Source organism: Carlito syrichta, unplaced genomic scaffold, assembly GCF_000164805.1.
Source record: "Carlito syrichta isolate Samal-C Ts95f unplaced genomic scaffold, Tarsius_syrichta-2.0.1 Scaffold303669, whole genome shotgun sequence".
NCBI classification, from domain to species: domain Eukaryota; kingdom Metazoa; phylum Chordata; class Mammalia; order Primates; family Tarsiidae; genus Carlito; species Carlito syrichta.
In genome coordinates this window covers 29,219-47,894 of record NW_007247765.1, presented here as the reverse complement: position 1 = coordinate 47,894, position 18,676 = coordinate 29,219, and the positions used below count along the sequence as shown (strand labels likewise).

At 43.9% G+C, this 18,676-nt stretch overlaps 1 protein-coding gene across 2 annotated transcripts in view; it reads right to left on the bottom strand.

Annotated features, from left to right (window-relative positions):
• The window catches only part of RPF2 (ribosome production factor 2 homolog), a 31,941-nt gene extending 13,265 nt beyond the window's left edge, over window positions 1–18,676 (bottom strand). Inside the window, exons 1-7 of one of the 2 annotated variants that reach the window (XM_008058985.1) lie at window positions 18,594–18,676; window positions 14,724–14,856; window positions 11,814–11,851; window positions 8,118–8,157; window positions 4,755–4,836; window positions 3,429–3,505; window positions 1,430–1,529 (exon numbers count right to left, since the gene is read on the bottom strand). In XM_008058985.1, the coding sequence (XP_008057176.1) occupies window positions 1,430–1,529; window positions 3,429–3,505; window positions 4,755–4,836; window positions 8,118–8,157; window positions 11,814–11,851; window positions 14,724–14,856; window positions 18,594–18,616 (493 nt within the window). In that variant the 5' untranslated portion in view covers window positions 18,617–18,676. The remainder of the gene's footprint in view (window positions 1–1,429; window positions 1,530–3,428; window positions 3,506–4,754; window positions 4,837–8,117; window positions 8,158–11,813; window positions 11,852–14,723; window positions 14,857–18,593) is intronic. The other variant, XM_021712856.1, reaches the window with a different exon arrangement.

Genomic DNA, 18,676 nt, shown 5'->3' with positions numbered 1-18,676 from the left:
TTTGAGTTGGAGTCTCACTCTGTTGCCCAGGCTGGAGTGCAGTGGCATGCTCACGGCCATTGCAGCCTCGACCTGGTGGGCTCAGGTGATCCTTCCACCTCAGCCTTCCAAGAAGCTGGAATTACAGGTGTGTGATACCACGCCCAGCTAATTTTTTGATTTATTGTGGCGACAAGGTCTCACCAAATTGCCCAGGCTGGTCTCGAACCCCTGGGTTCAGGCAATTCTCTCACCTCCACTTCCCAAAGTGCTGGATTACAAGCGTGAGTCACCGCAACTGGTTGCCAATTTTTCAAAAGTGGTCTAGGGCAAAATATATGGAAAATTTAAAAGTGGCAACAAAAAGCACACCCTAAGCTTGTAGGAATGGTGCGAGAAAAGCTCCAGTGGAGCAAACTATAAGTTAGTGAAGCTTGAGAAACTGCCACCGACAGGGACCCCAGGGCTGCCAATCAGGAGGTGAAGCAGATGCAAAGGTCTGCTGCTCGAGCACCAGCGGTGCTGGGAAGGGGGAACTTCACTCCTCATCCCACAGTGCTGCCTTCACCCAAGGATGTGTCTGAGCAAGAAAGAGGGAGAGGCTGCAAAGACTCAGCAAGGAGCTTTTCTTCCATTTAAGAGGCACAGAGACACACTCAGACCCTTTACCAGCTTTTTAAAAAAAGGAAGTAAATGTGGATTAAAGACTGGTAAATTCAACACTTTTCCCAGACAAAGACAATAACTCTATCTCAGACTTTAATGTGACTTCTGAACACACAGGAAAGAATGTAGCCCTCAGGTTCATTGCGTAGATCATTAGGAAACAGCATAGCTCACAAGGAGTAAGTCATCTATAAAGCAACTTCACAAGTTATCATTAGAATGAAGCACAATCTATAAAGCACCTGGTGTGCGCTTGGCATTTCACATCATGAAGATGAAGACGATGATGAGGGAAAAGGAACTGGCAGGGCACTGAGGGTTTCCTGGCAAAAAAATCTGATGTGGAACTTAAAAGAATGGTAGAAATTGGGCAAACCAGAATGATACCAGGAAAGGTAACAGGAATGTCAATAATATATTGTCACTAAACCACTCTTTTCATGGAAAAGGAGGAAACAGGAGATCAACAGGGCAAGTTATACTGATGCCATATTGCAAAGGTCTTGTATATCCAGCTAAGAAAAACTAATGACAGTTTTTGAGTAGATGATGCATGACAATGTTGAAATCTTAATTTTCCCATTTTCTAAATTTAGATTAACGAAGCCAGGAGATGGTGCATTTTATCAAGTGTAAAACAGTCACTATGTAAATAAGAGGATTACTTGAGTTACTAAAGCATCAAAAAACAATCATCAACACAATACAACGCCTTCAACTATACCAAGTTAGTTAATCAACTTCCTGCTACAGAAAGGGGAAAAAATAATGAAGACAGACTTACCAATAAGAATACTCTTTAGTCTCCTATAGTCTTCTGTCACATCGAAATCATCACCAGCAAATATCAACATGGGTTTTGTACCCTCGGGACATTTACTGTTCTATGAAACGAGAAAGAAATTGTAATAACCTAATTATCAAAGTCTACACTGCTGCCGGGCGTGGTGGCTCTTGCCTGTAACCCAGCACTTTGGGAGACCGAGGTGGGAAGATCGCTTGAGTTGAGGAGTTCAAAACCAGGTTGGGCAACACAGTGAGACCTCATCTCTCTTTAAAAAAAAAACTACCTGAGTATGGTGGAATGCACCTATAGTCCCAGCTTTTCAGAGGATGCGGCCGCAAGGATAGCCTAAGCCCAGGAGGTTGAGGCTGTGGTGAGCCATGATCGTGCCATTGCACTCCATCCTGGGTGACAGAGCCGAGACTCTGACCAAAAAAAAAAGTCTTAACTGTTTATATGCTAATTTTAAAGTAGTCAATAATTATATACAGTAATTTGTTTTCACATTTTATTAACTGTCCTAAAACTACGCCTGCAAATACTGACTTTAGACTTAAAAACTGAGGTGGGATTGTTATTATTATTATTTTTTGGAATCAGGATCTTGCTGTATAGCCCAGGCTGGACTCAAACTCCTGCATTCAAGCAATTCTCCTGCCTTAGCCTCTCAAGCAGCTGGGACCACGGGTGTGTACCACCATGTTTGGCTGATGTAGGAAAATTTTAAGTTTACAGGTTTTTATACTAAAAAACAATTTTTGGCGGGCATGGCGGCTCACACTTATAATCCCAGCACTTTGGGAGGCCAAGGTGGGAGGATTGCTTGAGTCCAGGAGTTCAAGACCAGCCTGAAGCAACATAGCAAGACCTTGTTTCTACAAAAAAAATCAAAAAATTAGCTGGGTGTGGTGGCGCATGCCTGTAGTCCCAGCTACTTGGGAGGCTGAGGTGGGAGGATTGCCTGAGCCCAGGAGGCTGGGGCTGTGGTGAGACCTAATTGTGCCACTGCACACTCCAGCCTGGGTAACAGATTAAGACTACAACTCAAAAAACAAAAAAGAGCCGGGCTCGGTGGCTCAGCCTGTAATCCCGCGCCTTTGGGAGGCTGAGGTGAGTGGATTGCCTGAGCCTGTGGGTTCGAGACCCGCCTGGGCAGCGAGACCTCATCTCTACAATAAATCAAAAAATCAGCTGGGCGTGGTAGTGCATGCCTGTAATTCCGGCTACTCGGAAGGCTGAGGCGGAAGGATCGCCGGAGCCCAGCAGGTCGAGGCTGCGGTGGCCGGGAGCAGCCACTGCACTCCAGTCTGGGCGACAGAGTGAGACTCCAACTCAAAAAAAAAACAAAAAACAAAAAAAAAATAAAAAAGGCACAGAGGACCCTTAAATGCTGATTACTAAGTGAGAGAAGTCAACCTGAGAAGGCTATATACTCTATGACTCCAACTGTATGACACCCTGGAAAAGGTAAAACTACAGAGTCAGCGTTGTCAAGGGTTAGGAGCCAGGGAGGGAAGGACGGCAGAGCATGGGATTCTGGGTAGCCACCGGCCTCGAGGGAGCCACAATGGTAACACATGCTTTCAGGCATCTGTCCAAATCCACAGAACACACAATCAAGAGTGAGCCCTAAAGTGACCATAGACTCCAGGAATCTAAAGCTGCTCATAAAAAGAAAGTTTATTAAAAAGTAATTAATTGATTAAAGGTAAAGTAAAATTCCACGTTTGTCTTAGAGCATTTCAAAATCTACAGACCCTGTCAGGACTCTTCACCACAAGGTGTCACCAGAGGTCGAGAGTAGCATCACAAAACACTTCATTTTTATGACCAGTGTCTTTTTTTTCTTTTTAAAGATCTGAAAATATAGTTTATTTAGAAAGCAGAGGAGAGAGAGACAGGAGATTCACTTCTCCAAGGTGGGAGAGGTAGCCACAGCCCTAAGAGCACATGGCCACACCAGAGTTTAGTAAAGCAAGGGCCACAACCAGTGTCTTACCTTAATGTCTTTCAGAGAAACAAACTTCTCGATGCCTAATTCAATCATGTCCAGCACATGGTAGTCATACAAACGACCTGGAAGGAAAAGGTGCTTCTGAGCCTGTGTATTCCCCAACAGCCACCTTCCAGGTACCACTTGTCCGTATGTTCATGATGCCCTAATATCTGCCACTTTCCTTCTCCCTGTACCCCCACACAGGCCCGTCTCTCTTACATTCTCAGCTCTACTTAAAATAGACTGTTAGGATATCAAACGAAGAAAGGACCTTAGATAGCATCTAGCTCAACTCCTCTATTCTGTTAAATTAAGTTTAGCCCCAAGCTGCCGCTTACTTATTTGGGCTTAGCCTAAAGGTTTCTCCATAATCTTTCACAAAATGAACTGTAACCCGGCAGGATGTGTGTGTGAACAGACTAACCTACTCTTGTGCCAATTACCAAGTTCTGGTCAACTATTCAGAATGGATTCCTATAAGGGAAATGCAGAGCTATAACCAACCCAGCAGTTTCTGACCCTCGCTTCCGTTTCCTTCTCCTCTCTCCCCACACATCTACCTCGCACTGTGCTGGCGTCTCTCTGGCCCTCATCTGGTTCGGAAGGCTGCCCCACTAGCCAGTCATTCTTGGCTCCATTAAACTCTAGTAAAGTTCATTTGCCTTAGTTTTTCTTCTTTTAACAATTTTATGGAAGAATAACTGAAGACCCACAGAGAGTGAAGGCTGGCCTGCGTCAGAGGACATGCCAGATGAAATCTCAGCATACCCAGAAACGCTTTGTCTCAACAGACACTAAATACTTTAGGGTTACTTTATGTAGGTGATTCACTACCCTGTGTTGTTCTAGCTCTAACACTGATTTAGTAGATATATATATTAGAAAAACATCTACAACTGGAAGTAAGAGCTTTTTTCCCACTCCAGTGACCCTATGACACAAGGGAGCTCAGAGACACTCACGGCAAGTATAAGGCGGTCGTGGGGGTTGCAGAGCCCAGGGAGCCACACTCTTATACCAGACCTACTCCCAGCAGAGAGGACAGTGGTTTCTAGGAAAGGAAATGTGATAACCGACACCCTCTCATACTCCTTCATACTCATGTCACCTCCCCTTATGAATGGGGCAATACTCACATGCCCCATTCTTTACCTGGAGACCAGTAGGTAAAAAATGATTTTATTCAATGTCTTAAGGTTAAAAAAACAAAACCCACCCAACTAGTTTAGAGCTTACTGGTCACTCCTGATTCCTCAGTACCATCAGTTAATCTGAGTCACAGAGCTGACTCCATAAATAAAAACATTTTAAAAAGTAAATTATGCTTACCTATGACAAGGTTATTTGGCCGCTTCTTATTATGGGAGCCAAACAGGAATAATGAGCAATCTGACTTCTTTGAAAAGAATTCCTAAAAACCAAAGAATCCCATTTAGTAAATGTGTAAATGTCAGAACCTCAAAAATACTAACTTTGAACTTGAAAATAAGTATCAGTTTTCTCCAGAAAGTTAATGGAGATTTAAAGAAGTAGGAAAACACAGAGGAAAAGTACTTTATTTCCAGTATTTTACTAAAATTACATGAAAACTATGAGGCTAATAAGTAAAATGAAGCCAGGCGTGGTGCCTCAACCTGTAATCCCAGCACTTTGGGAGGCCGAGGCAAGAGGATTCCCTGAGCCTGGGAGTTCAAGACTGGCCTGGGCAACTTGGTGAAACCTCATCTCTACAATAACATTTTTAAAACTAGCTGGACATGGTGGCGTGCATCTGTAGTTAGAGCTACATGGAAGGCTAAGGTGGAAGGATCACCTTAGCCCAATGGATCAAGGCTACGGTGGTTGTAGAGACGAGGCTGGTCTCAAATCCGCAGACTCAGGCAATCCATTCGCCTCAGCCTCCCAAAGCGCTGGGATTACAGGCTGAACCACTGAGCCCATCTGGGCAGCATAATTCTGCCAAGCTCTGTACTAAAGCACCACGGTATCCTTGCTAAGATGGTGGTGAAAGGACTGTGGCAGGCAGGAGGAAGGACTCAACCACCTTTCCAGCACAATCAGGCTTCCCACAGTTGTCTAGAGCTCTGTTATCACCAAAGAAATACATCCTGTTTCTGGAGGTGTGGGAAATTACAAAGAGGGAATGTCCTAACATCAAGTGTAAGAAAAGCTATTATATCAACACTGGGGTGAAAAAGTTCAGAGTGCCTAGATTTCACAATGTAACACTACAACTAAGTGGTCAACCAACTAAAAGCACAATGGTGCCACAAAACAACCCCAGCCCTTACCTAAGTAATGTAAGAAAGAGAGGTAGGCCAGGCATAGTGGCTCACACCTGCAATCCTAGCACTTTGGGAGGCAGAGGTGAGAGGATTATCTGAGCTTAGGGTTTCAAGACCAGCCTGAGCAACATGGTGACACCTCATCTCTACAATAAATCAAAAAATTAGCTAGGCGTGGTGGCATATGCCTGTGGTTCCAGCCATTTGGGAGGCTCAGGCGGAAGGATCACCTGAGCCCAGCAGGTCAAGGCTTTGGTGGCAGTGAGCGTGCCACTGCACTACAGCCTAGGTAACAGAGTGAGTCTCTGACTCAAAAAAAAAAAAAAGAAAAGAAAGAGACGTAATTCTGAGATAAACATTATATTCTTAATTTTACAATTTCTTCAACAAATGACTGTGAGAAATGAGATGTAAAGTAATCCAGAAAAAACTGAACATAACTTATTTTGTCAATTTTTCTTAATTAATTTTCACTATAGTTGATTAAGATATTCAATTTTATAGTATTCTAATTAACTATTGCAATTCTAAATGCAGTGCCTTAGACCGCTCGGCCACACTACCACAGACAATTGTTGCAATTCTATTCCAAAGTTCTTTCTTTTAAATTCACTAACTAAAAGGAAAAATAAATGAGTTCCTATCAAGAGAACATAATCATACTGTTAGTTTTTTTTTTTTTTTTGAGTTGGGGTCTCACTCTGTCACCCAGGCTGGAATGCAATGGCATGTTCACAGCCACCGTAGTCTCGACCTATTTGGCTCAGGTGATCATTCTGCCTCAGTCTTCCAAGTAGCTGGAATCACAGGCATGTGCCACCAAGCCCAGCTAATTTTTTTTTATTTATTGTAGAGATGAGGTATTGCCATGTTGCTCAGGCTTGTCTCAAACCCCTGAGCTCAGGCAATCCTCTCACCTCGGACTCCCAAAGTGCTAGGATTACAGGTTTGAACCACCATACCTGGCACAGTTTTTTATAGGCAATTAAAATAGTTTAAATTACTTTTCTCTTAAGATTTTCAAGAAACCAACATCATCACACACTCAAAGTCCATTTATCATTCACCATTTACTATAAACCATTTTCTTCTAATTTTACTAGTCCTTTTTTTTATTGAGCTTTGGTTGACAATACACTCAAACAAGAATATGACTAACTCTGACAAAACTGACAACTGTTAGCAACGATTCAAGTAGTGTTCCTTGTTCTAAAAATACCCAAGCCAGGCATGGTGGCTCACACCTGTAATCCCAGCTACTTGGGAGGCTGAGGCTGGAGGACTGCTTGAGCCCAGGAGCATAAGATCAGTCTGAGCAACACAGCAAAACCCCATCTTTAAAAAAAAAAACCAAAAAACGGTAAAAATATCCAAAGGAAGAGGTCATATTTTTAAAATTATTATTATTATTTTGGTTTCCACATACAGCATTGATATAAGTCAGATTTTTAAAACTCAGGCTTGCTTGTATAAAAATACATCTAGGCCAGGCTCGGTGGCTCAGCCTGTAATCCCAGCACTTTGGGAGCCCGAGGCGAGTGGATTGCCTGAACCTGCGGGTTCGAGACCAGCCTGGGCAACTTGGTAAAACCTCGTCTCTACAATAAAGCAAAAATTAGTCAGGCGTAATAGTGCGTGCTTATAGTTCCGGCTACTTGGAAGGCTGAGGCAAGAAGGATTGCTGGAGCCCAGAAGGTCAACGCTGGGGTAGCTGTGAGTGTGCCATTGTACTCCAGCCTGGGCGACAGTGTGAGACTCCAACTCAAAAATAAAAAAATAAAAATAAAAAATCTGTATGGTTGGCACAGTGGCTTAAGCCTGTAATCTAAACACTTTGGGAGGTCTAGGTGGGAGGATTCCCTGAGGCCATGAGTTCAAGATCAGCCTAGGCAACACAGCGAGACCTCGTCTCTACAAAAATTTTTTTAAAAACTAGCCAGGCACGGTGGGTGGCACATGCCTGCAGTCTTAGCTACCTGGGAGGCTGAGGCACAAGGATTACTTTTAACCAGGAATTCAAGGTTGCAGTTAAGTCATGATCATGCCACTGCACACCAGCCTGGGTGACAGAGCAACATCCTGTCTCTCAAAAACAAGCAAACAAAAACTATAACAAGCTTCCTTTTGAAAATTCACTAATTATGCACTTTAAATGTAATTCAACTTCTAAAAATTCTATCAATATATTTGCAAGCAATGAATAATATATTTGCTAGCCATAGTGAAATGTAGGACCTATAAGTACATTTTTGAAAGCATAAAGGTCTTATTTCCTCTCCATTTTTTCATTGAAATTCCCTCATATAGGATGATTTCTCATCAAAATAATTACAAATTAGAAGTACAACATGAATTAGTCTGAATAATCACTTGTATGCTCTCTTAAATCAGAAAGTCTTGAACTTACCAGTGATGTCTGATCCTCAAATGGTCTAGTAATATTTTTCCTAAGAATATTTGTAAAAAGGCAAGAACAATTTTAATAAGCTGTATAAATACAATTAATAATGAAAATATATTTATAGTCAGACTAAAAAAAAAATCCAGAAGGGTATTCATTCATTCAGGTATTTATTCAGGGCCAAGTGTATGCCAAGCACCATTCTAGGAGATAGGGATACTATGTAGACATATACAATATTTTTTTGGCTTAACTGTTTATTTTTTTTTTTTTTTGGAGCTAGGGTCTCACTCTACAGCCCAGGGTGGAATGCAGTGGTGTGATCATAGCTCACTGCATACTCAAACTCGGTTCAAGTGATCCTCCTGCCTCAGCCTCCCAAGGTGCTGTAATTATAGGCATGAGCCACTGCGCCAGCCCTGAGGAGCTAGGGATACTCTAACACTACATCAAACCATATGCTTGCTTTCGTGGAGCTTATGATCAAGTGGAAAAATAGTTAGCCCTGGGCACCCACGGGTTCCACATCGATGTATTCAACCAATTGCAGATCGAAAGTATTTGAAAAATAAAAATACAAAAAAATACAGTATAACAATCTACATAGCAAGTATGCTATATTAGGTATTATAAATTATTCAGAGATGATTCAAAGCATACAGGACTTTTCTGGGGAGCAGTCTTTTAAAAAGAAAGTATAAAGGTAGATAGAAGCTGGGCATGGTAGCTAACACCTGTAATCCCAGCACTTCAGGAGGCTGAGGCAGGAGGATTGCTTGAGGCGAAGTTCAAGAATAGCCTGGGCAATATAGCAAGACCCTGTTTCTATTTATGTATTTTAAAAAGGATATGAGGAGGTTGTATGCATTTTATTTTATTTACACCATTTTATTTATTTTTTATTGGTTTAAATTACAGAACTTAATACACCAACTAATATAAGGGCCTTGTGCATCCTTGGATTTTGATATCTGAGGGGTTTCCAGGAACCTATGCTCCACGGATATTTACTGAAAAAAGCATATCATTTTTGTGGAGTTCTTTTGTTTTTGTTTTTGTTTGTTTGTTTGTTTGTTTTGAGTTGGAGTCTCACTGTCGCCCAAACTGGAATGCAGTGGCAGCTCCCGGCCACCGCAGCCTCGACCTGCTGGGCTCTGGTGATCCTTTCGCCTCAGCCTTCCAAGTAGCTGGAACTACAGGCGCACGCTACTATGCCCGGCTAACTTTTTTGATTTATTGTAGAGATGAGGTCTCACCTGCCCAGATGGGTCTCGAACCCGCGGGCTCAGGCAATCCACTCACCTCAGCCTCCCAAAGGCGCGGGATTACAGACTGAGCCACCAAGCCCGGCTGTGGGGTTCTTAACAAACATGCATAACCTCAATATATTCATGAAAAACAAACCCAAACAGAGGGATCATTTACGAATAATTGACAAGTACTCATCAAAAGTTTCAAGGGGCAGGGCACGATGGCTCACACCTATAATCATAGCACTTTGAGAGGCTAAGATGGGAGAACTATTTAAGCCTAGGAGTTCAAGATTGGCCTAGGCAGCATAGCATAATCTTGTCTCTACAAAAAAAAATTTTAAAAATTAGCCAGGCATGGGGGTGCCAGGTACAGTGTGCCACACATGTAACCCTGGCACACTGGGAGGTTGAAGTGGAAAGTTTGCTTGAGCCCAGGAGTTTTAGACTGTGGTAAACCGTGATTGTGCCACCGCACTCCAGCTTGGGCAGCAGACTGAGACCCTGACTCAAAATAATGATAATAACAAAAACAACAGTCAGGTGCAGTGGACCATGCCTGTAATCTCAGCACTTTGGGAGGCAGAGGTGAGAAGACTGAGCGCAGGGGTTCAAGTCCAGCTTGAAGACAATAACTCAAAAAAAAAAAAAATTAGCCAGGTGTGGTGGCGTACACCTGTGGTTCCATCTACTGGGAAGGCTGAGGTGGAAGGATCACCTGAGCCCAGCAGGTCGAGGCTGCAGTGGGCGTGAGAGTGCCACTGCACTCCAGCCTGGGCAACAGAGTGAGACTCCCACTTAAAAAAAAAAAAAAGATAATAATAATAATAAAAAAAGGCTCACGCCTGTAATTCTAGCACTTTGGGAAGTTAAGGCGGGAGGATCACTTAAGCCCAGGAGTTCGAGACTAGCCTGGGCAACATAGCAAGACCTCATCTCTACAAAATATTAAAAAATTAGCCTGAGGCCAGGCGCAGTGGCTCATGCCTATAATACCAGCACTTTGCAAAGCTGAGGTAAGAGGACTGCCTGAGCCCATGGGCAACTTGGTAAGACCTCATCTCTACAATAAATCAAACAATTAGCAAGGCATGGTGGCACACATCTGTAGTTCCAGCTACTTGGAAGGCTGAGGCGGAAGAATCGCCAGAGCCCAACAAGGTCGAGGCTGTGGTGGCCATGAGCATGCCACTGCACTCCAGTCTGGGTGACAGAGTGAGACTCCAACTCAAAAAAAAAAAAATTAGGCCAGGTTCGATGGCTTAGCCTGTAATCCCAGAATTTCGGGGGCCGAGGCAAGTGGAGTACCTGAGCCCATGGGTTCGAGACCAGCTCAGGAAACTGGACGAGACCTCATCTCTACAATAAGTCAAAAATTAGCTGGGTGTGGTAGTGCGTGCCTGCATTTCTAGCTACCTGGAAAGCTGAGGCAGAAGGATCGCTGGAGCCCAGAAAGCTGATGCTGGGATGGCCATGAGTGCACCACTGCACTCCAGCCTGGGCGACGAAGTGAGACTCCAACTAAAAAAAAAATAGCCTGACATGGTGGCGCACTCCTGTAGTCTCAGCTACTCAGAAAGCTTAGCAAGGATCACCTGAGCTCAGGAGATCAAGGCTGCAGTGAGCCTTGATTGTGCCACTACACTCCATCATGGGGGAGAGTAAGACTCCAACTCAAAAAAAAAAAAAAAAGTTTCAAGGTCATCAAAGACAAAGGAAGACAGACCAAGGAACTGTCTACAAACTGGAGAAGACTAAGGAGACACAAAAACTAAAGGTAACACATGATCCTGGAAGAGAAAAAGGATACCGGTAGAAAAACTTGTGCCGGCTAGGCGCAGTGGCTCATACCTGTAATCCTAGCACTTTGGGAGGCCGAGGCAGGAGGACTGCTTGAGCCCAGGAGTTTGAGCCCAGGAGTGCCTCGGTCACATAGTAAAATCTTGTCTCTAAAAAAAAAGCAAAAAAATTAGCCAGGCGTGGTGGTATATGCCTGGAGTCCTGGCTACTTGGGAGACTGAGGTGGAAGGATAACCTGAGCCTAGGAGGTCAAGGCTACAGTGAGCCATGATCATGCCACTGCACTCCAGTGCATACATCAGAGTGAGACCTCAACTCAAAAATAAGAAAAAAAAAAGAAAAACTAGTGCCAACCAAATAGGTCTGTAATGTAGTTCATTCTCATAGCAGTGTTGATTTCTTAGTTTTGATAAGTGCTCTATAGTTATACAAGAAGTAACATCAGGGAAAGCTGGGAATACTATTACTTTTGTAGCTTTTCTGTACATCTATAATTATTTCAAAATAAAATGTATATTCTGTTGTTACAACTATGCAAGAACATTCAACACAAATGAAAAACAGACCAGAAAGAAACAAATCATAAGATCAATAGTCATGTACAAAATGGAACAAAATAATTTAAAATAAAGTAACAGATATCACAACTTACTTTTTATACAGAACGCCATGTGGTTTTTTCAGTGCATACTGTAAAAGAGAATTTATAGCTTTCAAAACAAAACATTCTGAAAAGCAAAGACAAAAATAAAGCACTGTAGCAGTCATTCTACAGAATTACTCTGGGCCTTCAACCTGTTCTCATGTCTTCTGCTTTGTTCCCTTGTGATCACTTTCAATAACTTGTAACATAAGTTTAACCCTTTGCACTCGGAGACATCTCGTATATCACCTACCAGCAACTCGACTGTACTGTGAAAAACGAATCACTGCATATTAAGTAGTATAATGTTGGAACCAATTATTTTATTGTAATGATATCTGGCTTATAATGGAATTTTGGACATTGAGAAACTTATTTGTGACAAGAAAAATCCAAATTTTATATATTTTTCTTTTTTTTTTTTGAGTTGGAGTCTCACTCTGTCACCCAGACTGGAGTGCAGGGGCCGCTCCAGGCCACCACAGCCTTGACCTGCTGGGCTCCGGTGATCCTTCCACCTCAGCCTTCCAAGTAGCTGGAACTATAGGCGCGCACTACCATGCCTAGCTAATTTTTTGATTTATTGTAGAGATGAGGTCTCGCCAAGTTGCCCAGGCGGGTCTCAAACCCGCAGGCTCAGGCAATCCACTCACCTCGGCCTCCCAAAGCGTGGGATTACAGGCTGAGACACCGAGTCCGGCAATATTTTTCTAACATGTGGTAACGATCTGCCTTCAACTTCAAAAGTCTCATTCTTTCAAGTCTATAGGAACTCGCTATCTGTCTTTTCAAGTTATACCATATATAAAAAGGGTTTACCCACTGCCATCTCATACGAACGCTCTTTATTATTACCTTCTGTTACGAAGAAGTGTTGACACCACTGTGAAAGCACTTCACACAATCTCTTTCTATGTAATGCCAGCTAATTTTTTTTTACGTATATCTCCAGATATATTCTATGTCTCTATCTGCTTTTTCATGCAATTTGAATGGAAAACTTCAAGAAAACTCACATTTTTGAAAAATTTGTGCTGGCATAAGTTTGTTCTGTATAATCACCAGCAGTCTCTTTGTTTCCCAAGAGGGGACATCCGAGTAGTTTGCTAGATTCACAATGACTCCTCAGAGGGTACATCCTCCAAATACAAAGGGTTAAACATTTACTGAGCACCTACTATGTCCAGACACTGGGCTGGACACCAGGCTATAGAGGAAGGGAAAAAACACAAGAGCATTTACCCTTATTACTTAAATTACATGTCCCAGTCGGAACATACCTCCTTTCTCTCCAAACCTGCTCCACCTGACCCATTTTCTATTGGGCATCGCTGCCCAGGAGGCACTCGGGCTGGAACTTGGGAAGTTGGACTTCTCACCAGTTCCCCAACTCTTCCGCCCTCAACCTTGGCTCTTTCCAATCAGCTCTCATTTTCACTGCCACCACCAGACTCTCGATGCCCTTTAACTCGATGGTGGCAATGGCTGACCTCATTTCCTATCTTTGCTCTACTCTCTCTAATTAACCCTATCAAAGACTGATCATGTTGCTGAGTATCTTCCCACGACACAGAACACTTTCAGAACAAAACCCTAAGCTCCACATGACCACACGACCCACGCCTCTTCCTCCAGCCTCACCGAGACCCCCATTCCCAATGGCTTGCAGTCCTCCAGATGCTCCTTCATATTCTCTTGTGCAGAAGCTTCTTTCTCAGCCTTAGAAGCTCTTCCCTTCCTCTCCCCCTTCCTGCTCCAACCTCCTTCTCCAAAATGAAGCTGAAGTGTTACCTCTCAGGGAGCCCAGGGATCTGTGCAGATCCTCTTATGTGATTTTTCTTTTTTTCTGGAGTCAGAGTCTCACTCTGTCACCCAGGCTAGAGGGCAGTGTAACAAGCACAACTCGCAGCAACCTCAACTTTCTGGGCTCAGGTGATTCCTCTACCTCAGCCTCCTGAGTAGCTGAGAGCATAGGTGCCCAGCTAATATTCTGATTTTGTAGAGATGAGGTCTTGCTATGTTGCCCAGACTGGTCTGGAACTCCTGGTTCAAGCAATCCTCTCGTCTTGGCCTCCCAAAGCACTGGGATGACAGGCATGAGCCACCATGCCTGGCCTCTTATGTGATTTTTAACTGTTTTCTATTGTACCCTTGCCATCCATCAGCATGGCACAACACTGTCATTTTGTCAACGTCCATCTTGCTAAGCTCACAGAAGGGAGGAACTGTGTCTTATCTAATAATCCCTAGCGCTTAACACAGTAACTGGTGTTGCTGAATGAACAAACCATACATACAGTAGCATGCAGTAATTCACAGTACATATAGATTTCACTTTACAAGTTAGATCTTTTCCTGAAAAGTGAGTAAACCAAACTCGAGTTATTGATACAGTTTAAATTTACTAAAGGAAGCCGGGCTCAGTGGTTCAGCCTATAATCCTAGCACTTTGGGAGGTCGAGGCGAGTGGATTGCCTGAGCCCACGGGTTCGAGACCCACCTGGGCAACTTGGCGAGACCTCGTCTCTACAATAAATCAAAAATTAGCCAGGCATGGTAGCGTGCGCCTGTAGTTCCCGCTACTTGGAAGGCTGAGGCGGAAGGATCGCCGGAGCCCAGCAAGTTGAGGCTACGGTGGCCGTGAGTGTGCCACTGCACTCCAGTCTGGGCCACGGCCACTGCACTCCAGTCTGGGCGACAGAGTGAGACTCCAACTAAAAAAAAAAAAAAAATTACTAAAGGACCTTGTTGCTTCAAGGAAAACCAGTAGCCAGCGCCATGGCAGGTAAACAGCCCCAACTTGGGCACTTCTCCAATGCTCATAGCTCTTCCGGCGAGGAGGATTTCCATTTCCCAGCAGCCCACCCCAGCATGCTGGAGAACTCTCAAATGACTCCAAGAATAAGCACACATACATACCATGTCCTTGAGTACTTCTGTCACCGTTGCATTTGCATTTCCCCCTTTAATCAGCATGGCATTTTTAGTGTTTTCACTGAGCTTCGGTTCTCTCTTCTCAAGGAATCGCTTGGCTCTTTTTGTTTTGGGCTTTCTATTCAGAAAAGCACAATTTGTAGCAATTTAAACTTCTTCCTTATATTACAAAATCATGACTTGACTAATATGCAAATTCTTTAAAAACCAGCAGAGACACTACATGAACATATTTGTTAGTTAAGACTCCACCATCAAACAAAATCTCTTTTTAGGGAGATATTAGTAAAGACACTTTCATTATTCCTGTTAAAAGAGGTGTTTGATTAGCTTTCAGTTTTTTTTGTTTTTTTGGAGTCTCACTCTGTCACCCAGACTGGAGTGCAGTGATATGCTCCCGGCCATCACAGCGTCAACTCGCTGGGCTCCAGCGATCCTTCCACCTCAGTCTTCCAAGTAGCCAGAATAACAGGCGCACACTACCATGCCAGGCTAATTTTTTGATTTATCATAGAGATGAGATCTTGCCAAGTTGTGCAGGCTGTTCTTGAACATGTGGGTCGGGCAATCCCCTCACTTTGGCCTCCCAAAGTGCTGGAATTACAGGCTTGAGCCACCACGCCCAACCAGTTTTCAGTTTTTAAAAGAAGATTTGGCCAGGTTCGGTGGCTCAACCTGTAATCCCAGCACTTTGGGAGGTCAAGGCAAGTGGAATGCCGTAGCCCGCCGGTTCGAGACCCACTTGGGCAACTTGGTGAGACCTCATCTCTACAATAAATCAAAACTTAGCTGGGTGTGGTAGTGCACACGTGTAGTTCTGGCTACTTGGAAGGCTGAGGCGGAAGGATCACTGGAGGCCAGCAAGTTAAGGCTGAGGTGGCCGGGAGCAGCCATTGCACTCCAGTCTGGGCGACAGAGTGAGACTCCAACAAATAAATAAATAAATATTTCATTTTGATACTTCTAGCATTCTTTGTTTCCCCCAAATTTTTAAAATTAAAACATAAGGAACTCATGTAAACACTGCTGCAATTTTTACTCCATAACATTTTCTTCAAATTTAAAGTAGTCAACCTGTACCCTGTGCCCTAATACAAAGATTTACGTAGCTGCTGATCAACCTGTGGACATTTGTTAGACACAGGGAGACTAATTACTGCTTATCTTTCTTTTAGGTTCAGGCCCACAAGGCCTGCGAGCAAGCATATTTGGTCTCACTCCAACACCACTGCTGAGAAAGTCAACACGATTGCCACCAAGGGGAATAATAATGGTTTCTGCTTTTTTTTTTTTTTGAGAAAGAGGATTTATTGAGAGGACAGAAAAGCTTCCACAATGGGAGGGGACTCAATTTCTGCTTTTATAGAGTCACTCTATTAAGGCTTAGTCATCACTACAACCCTATGAGACAGGTACAACTATTATCATCTCTCTACAGATGGGGAAACTGGGGACAAAGGTCACATGGCTAGTGAGGAGGCCAAACTTTAAAATGATCTAGACTTAAAAATTCATCTAGAAAGGCTGGGCACAGTGGTTCACGTCTATAATCCCATCTCTTTGGGAGGCCAAGGTGAGAGGACTGCCTGAGCCCATGGGCTCAAGACCAGCCTGAACAACTTGGTGAGATCTCATCTCTACAATAATTCAAAGAATCAGCCAGGCATGATGGCACATGCCTGTAGTTCCAGCTACTTGGAAGGCTGAAATGGAAGGATTGCCTGAGCCCAGCAGGCCAAGGCTGCAATGAGTGTGCATCGTCCTCCAGCTTGGGTGACACAGTGAGACTCTAACTCAAAACAAAAACAAACAAACAAACAAACAAAAACTCATCTAGACCAAGCGCCCTGTAAAATATGAAGGGAAAACAAGTTCACTCTTCCGACTGTATGATGTGACAGGAATAGCCATGTTATTACACATTTCTGTTCAGAAAAAGGGCTTCACCTCTGCTTTCTCTAAAATGAACATCTTGCTTTTGAACAGTTCTCTGCCATCTACTGAAAGAATTCCTCTCCTCTTAGATAATTATGACCCTCCTGCTTTCTGGCCCTGTGGACACTTCAGGAAGGAAAAGAAAAACAGAATATACACACACTTTAGTTTCTCTTGTTTTGTTTTTGTTTTTTTTTTGAGTTGGAGTCTCACTCCGTCACCCAGGCTGGAGTGCAGTGGCATGCTGACGGCCACCCCAGCATCAACCTGCTGGGCTCCAGTGATCCTTCTGCCTCAGTCTTCCAAATAGCTGGAACTCATGCAGATTTTTTAATTACTCCTCCAGCTTTGTCATATACAAAGCTTCTAATCATTTATTGGTTGACAAAGATATACATTATTAAATCAAGTCAAGAGATATGTATTGTGTGTACATGGCCATAACTATGTGCTCTACAGTTCATGGGCTTCATTAATTTTCATTAACCAACAATAAGTGCAAATAGCAACCTCAGTGTTTTACTAGCTGCTTGGTCCTCAGTTAGACAGTAAACTTGCCTTATTCTTCTTCGTTGTCCTAATACCTATTTTCAGGTACACAAAAATCTCTAAATTAATGGGAAAAAAAATCTCTCATTTTGTATACACACTAACCTAAATAAATAGCAAGAAAATCACAGCAAATAATGGCAGAACTATTTTAGCTCAATAAATACTTCTGAGAGGCCGGGGCAGTGATTCAAGCCTATAATTCCAGCACTTTGGGAGACCAAGGTAAGAGGATTGCCTGAGCCCACGGGTTTGAGACCAGCATGGGCAACATGGTGAGACCTCGTCTCTACAAAAAATGAAAAAATTAGCCGGGCATGGTAGTGTATGCCTGTAGTCAGAGCTACTTGGAAGGCTGAGGTGGAAGGATCACCAGAGCCCAGCAGGTCAACGCTGGGGTGGCTGTGAGCATGCCACTGCACTCCAGCCTGGGCGACAGAGTGAGACTCTAACTCAAAAAATAATAATAATAATAATACTTTTGAGGCCGGGCACGGTGGCTCATCCCTGTAAACCCAGCACTTTGGGAGGCGGAGGCAAAAGGATTGTCTGACCTCAGGGGTTCGTGATCAGCCTGAGCAACATGGCGAGACCTTGTCTCTGCAATAAATCAAAAAATTATCTGGGCATGGTGGCATGCGCCTGTAGTTCCAGCTACTTGGAAGGTTAAGGCAGAAGGATCACCTGAGCCTAGCAGGTCGAGGCTGCGGTGGCTGTGAGAGTGTCACTGCAGTCCAGCCTGGGCAACAGAGTGAGGCGCTGACTCAAAAAGAAAAGAAATACTTTTGAATTAAATTTAAGACAGACATCACTTAGGGATAATTCAGAGATGTATACGAAGTTGAAAAGAAAAGAGAAAGTCAATGAACATCTCTACACGCTGCAGCAAAAGCTTTACTCATATCTTCAAAATGGACCCTTTCAGCTCTAAAAAAGCGTGACGATAGCTGAGAGACTGGGAGGCTGAGACGAGGGTCACCTGAGAGGCAGGAAAGCTAAGATGAGGGTCAACTGACATGCGGGGAGACTGAGATGAGGGTCACCTGAAAGGCAGGGAGGCTGACATGAAGGTCACCTGAGAGTCAGGGAGGCTGGAAGACCCAGAATCACGACGCTTTCAGTGGTCGAGCCTGCTGTCCCTGAACCCGTCAGACTCCGAGGCCCGCCTTCGCCGGGAGCTTTCCAACAGGCTAGGACGACCGCGGGCCCCTCCGCCCGCAGCGCCCATTCGCCAGCTCCCGCCCTCCGCCTCCGGCAGGCAGCCCAAGCCCAGGAGGAGCCGGGCCGGAGGATACGCAGGTGTAAGGAGGAAGAGGTAAACCAAGCAGGGAGATTCCGAGGCGGCATCATTTCTAGACCCCGCGTACTTACACAACTCGATCCAAAGCGTCCATCGCCACCGCAATCAGCAACCTAACCCGGGAGCAAGCACGCCCAGTCAGCTCTTAGGGGAT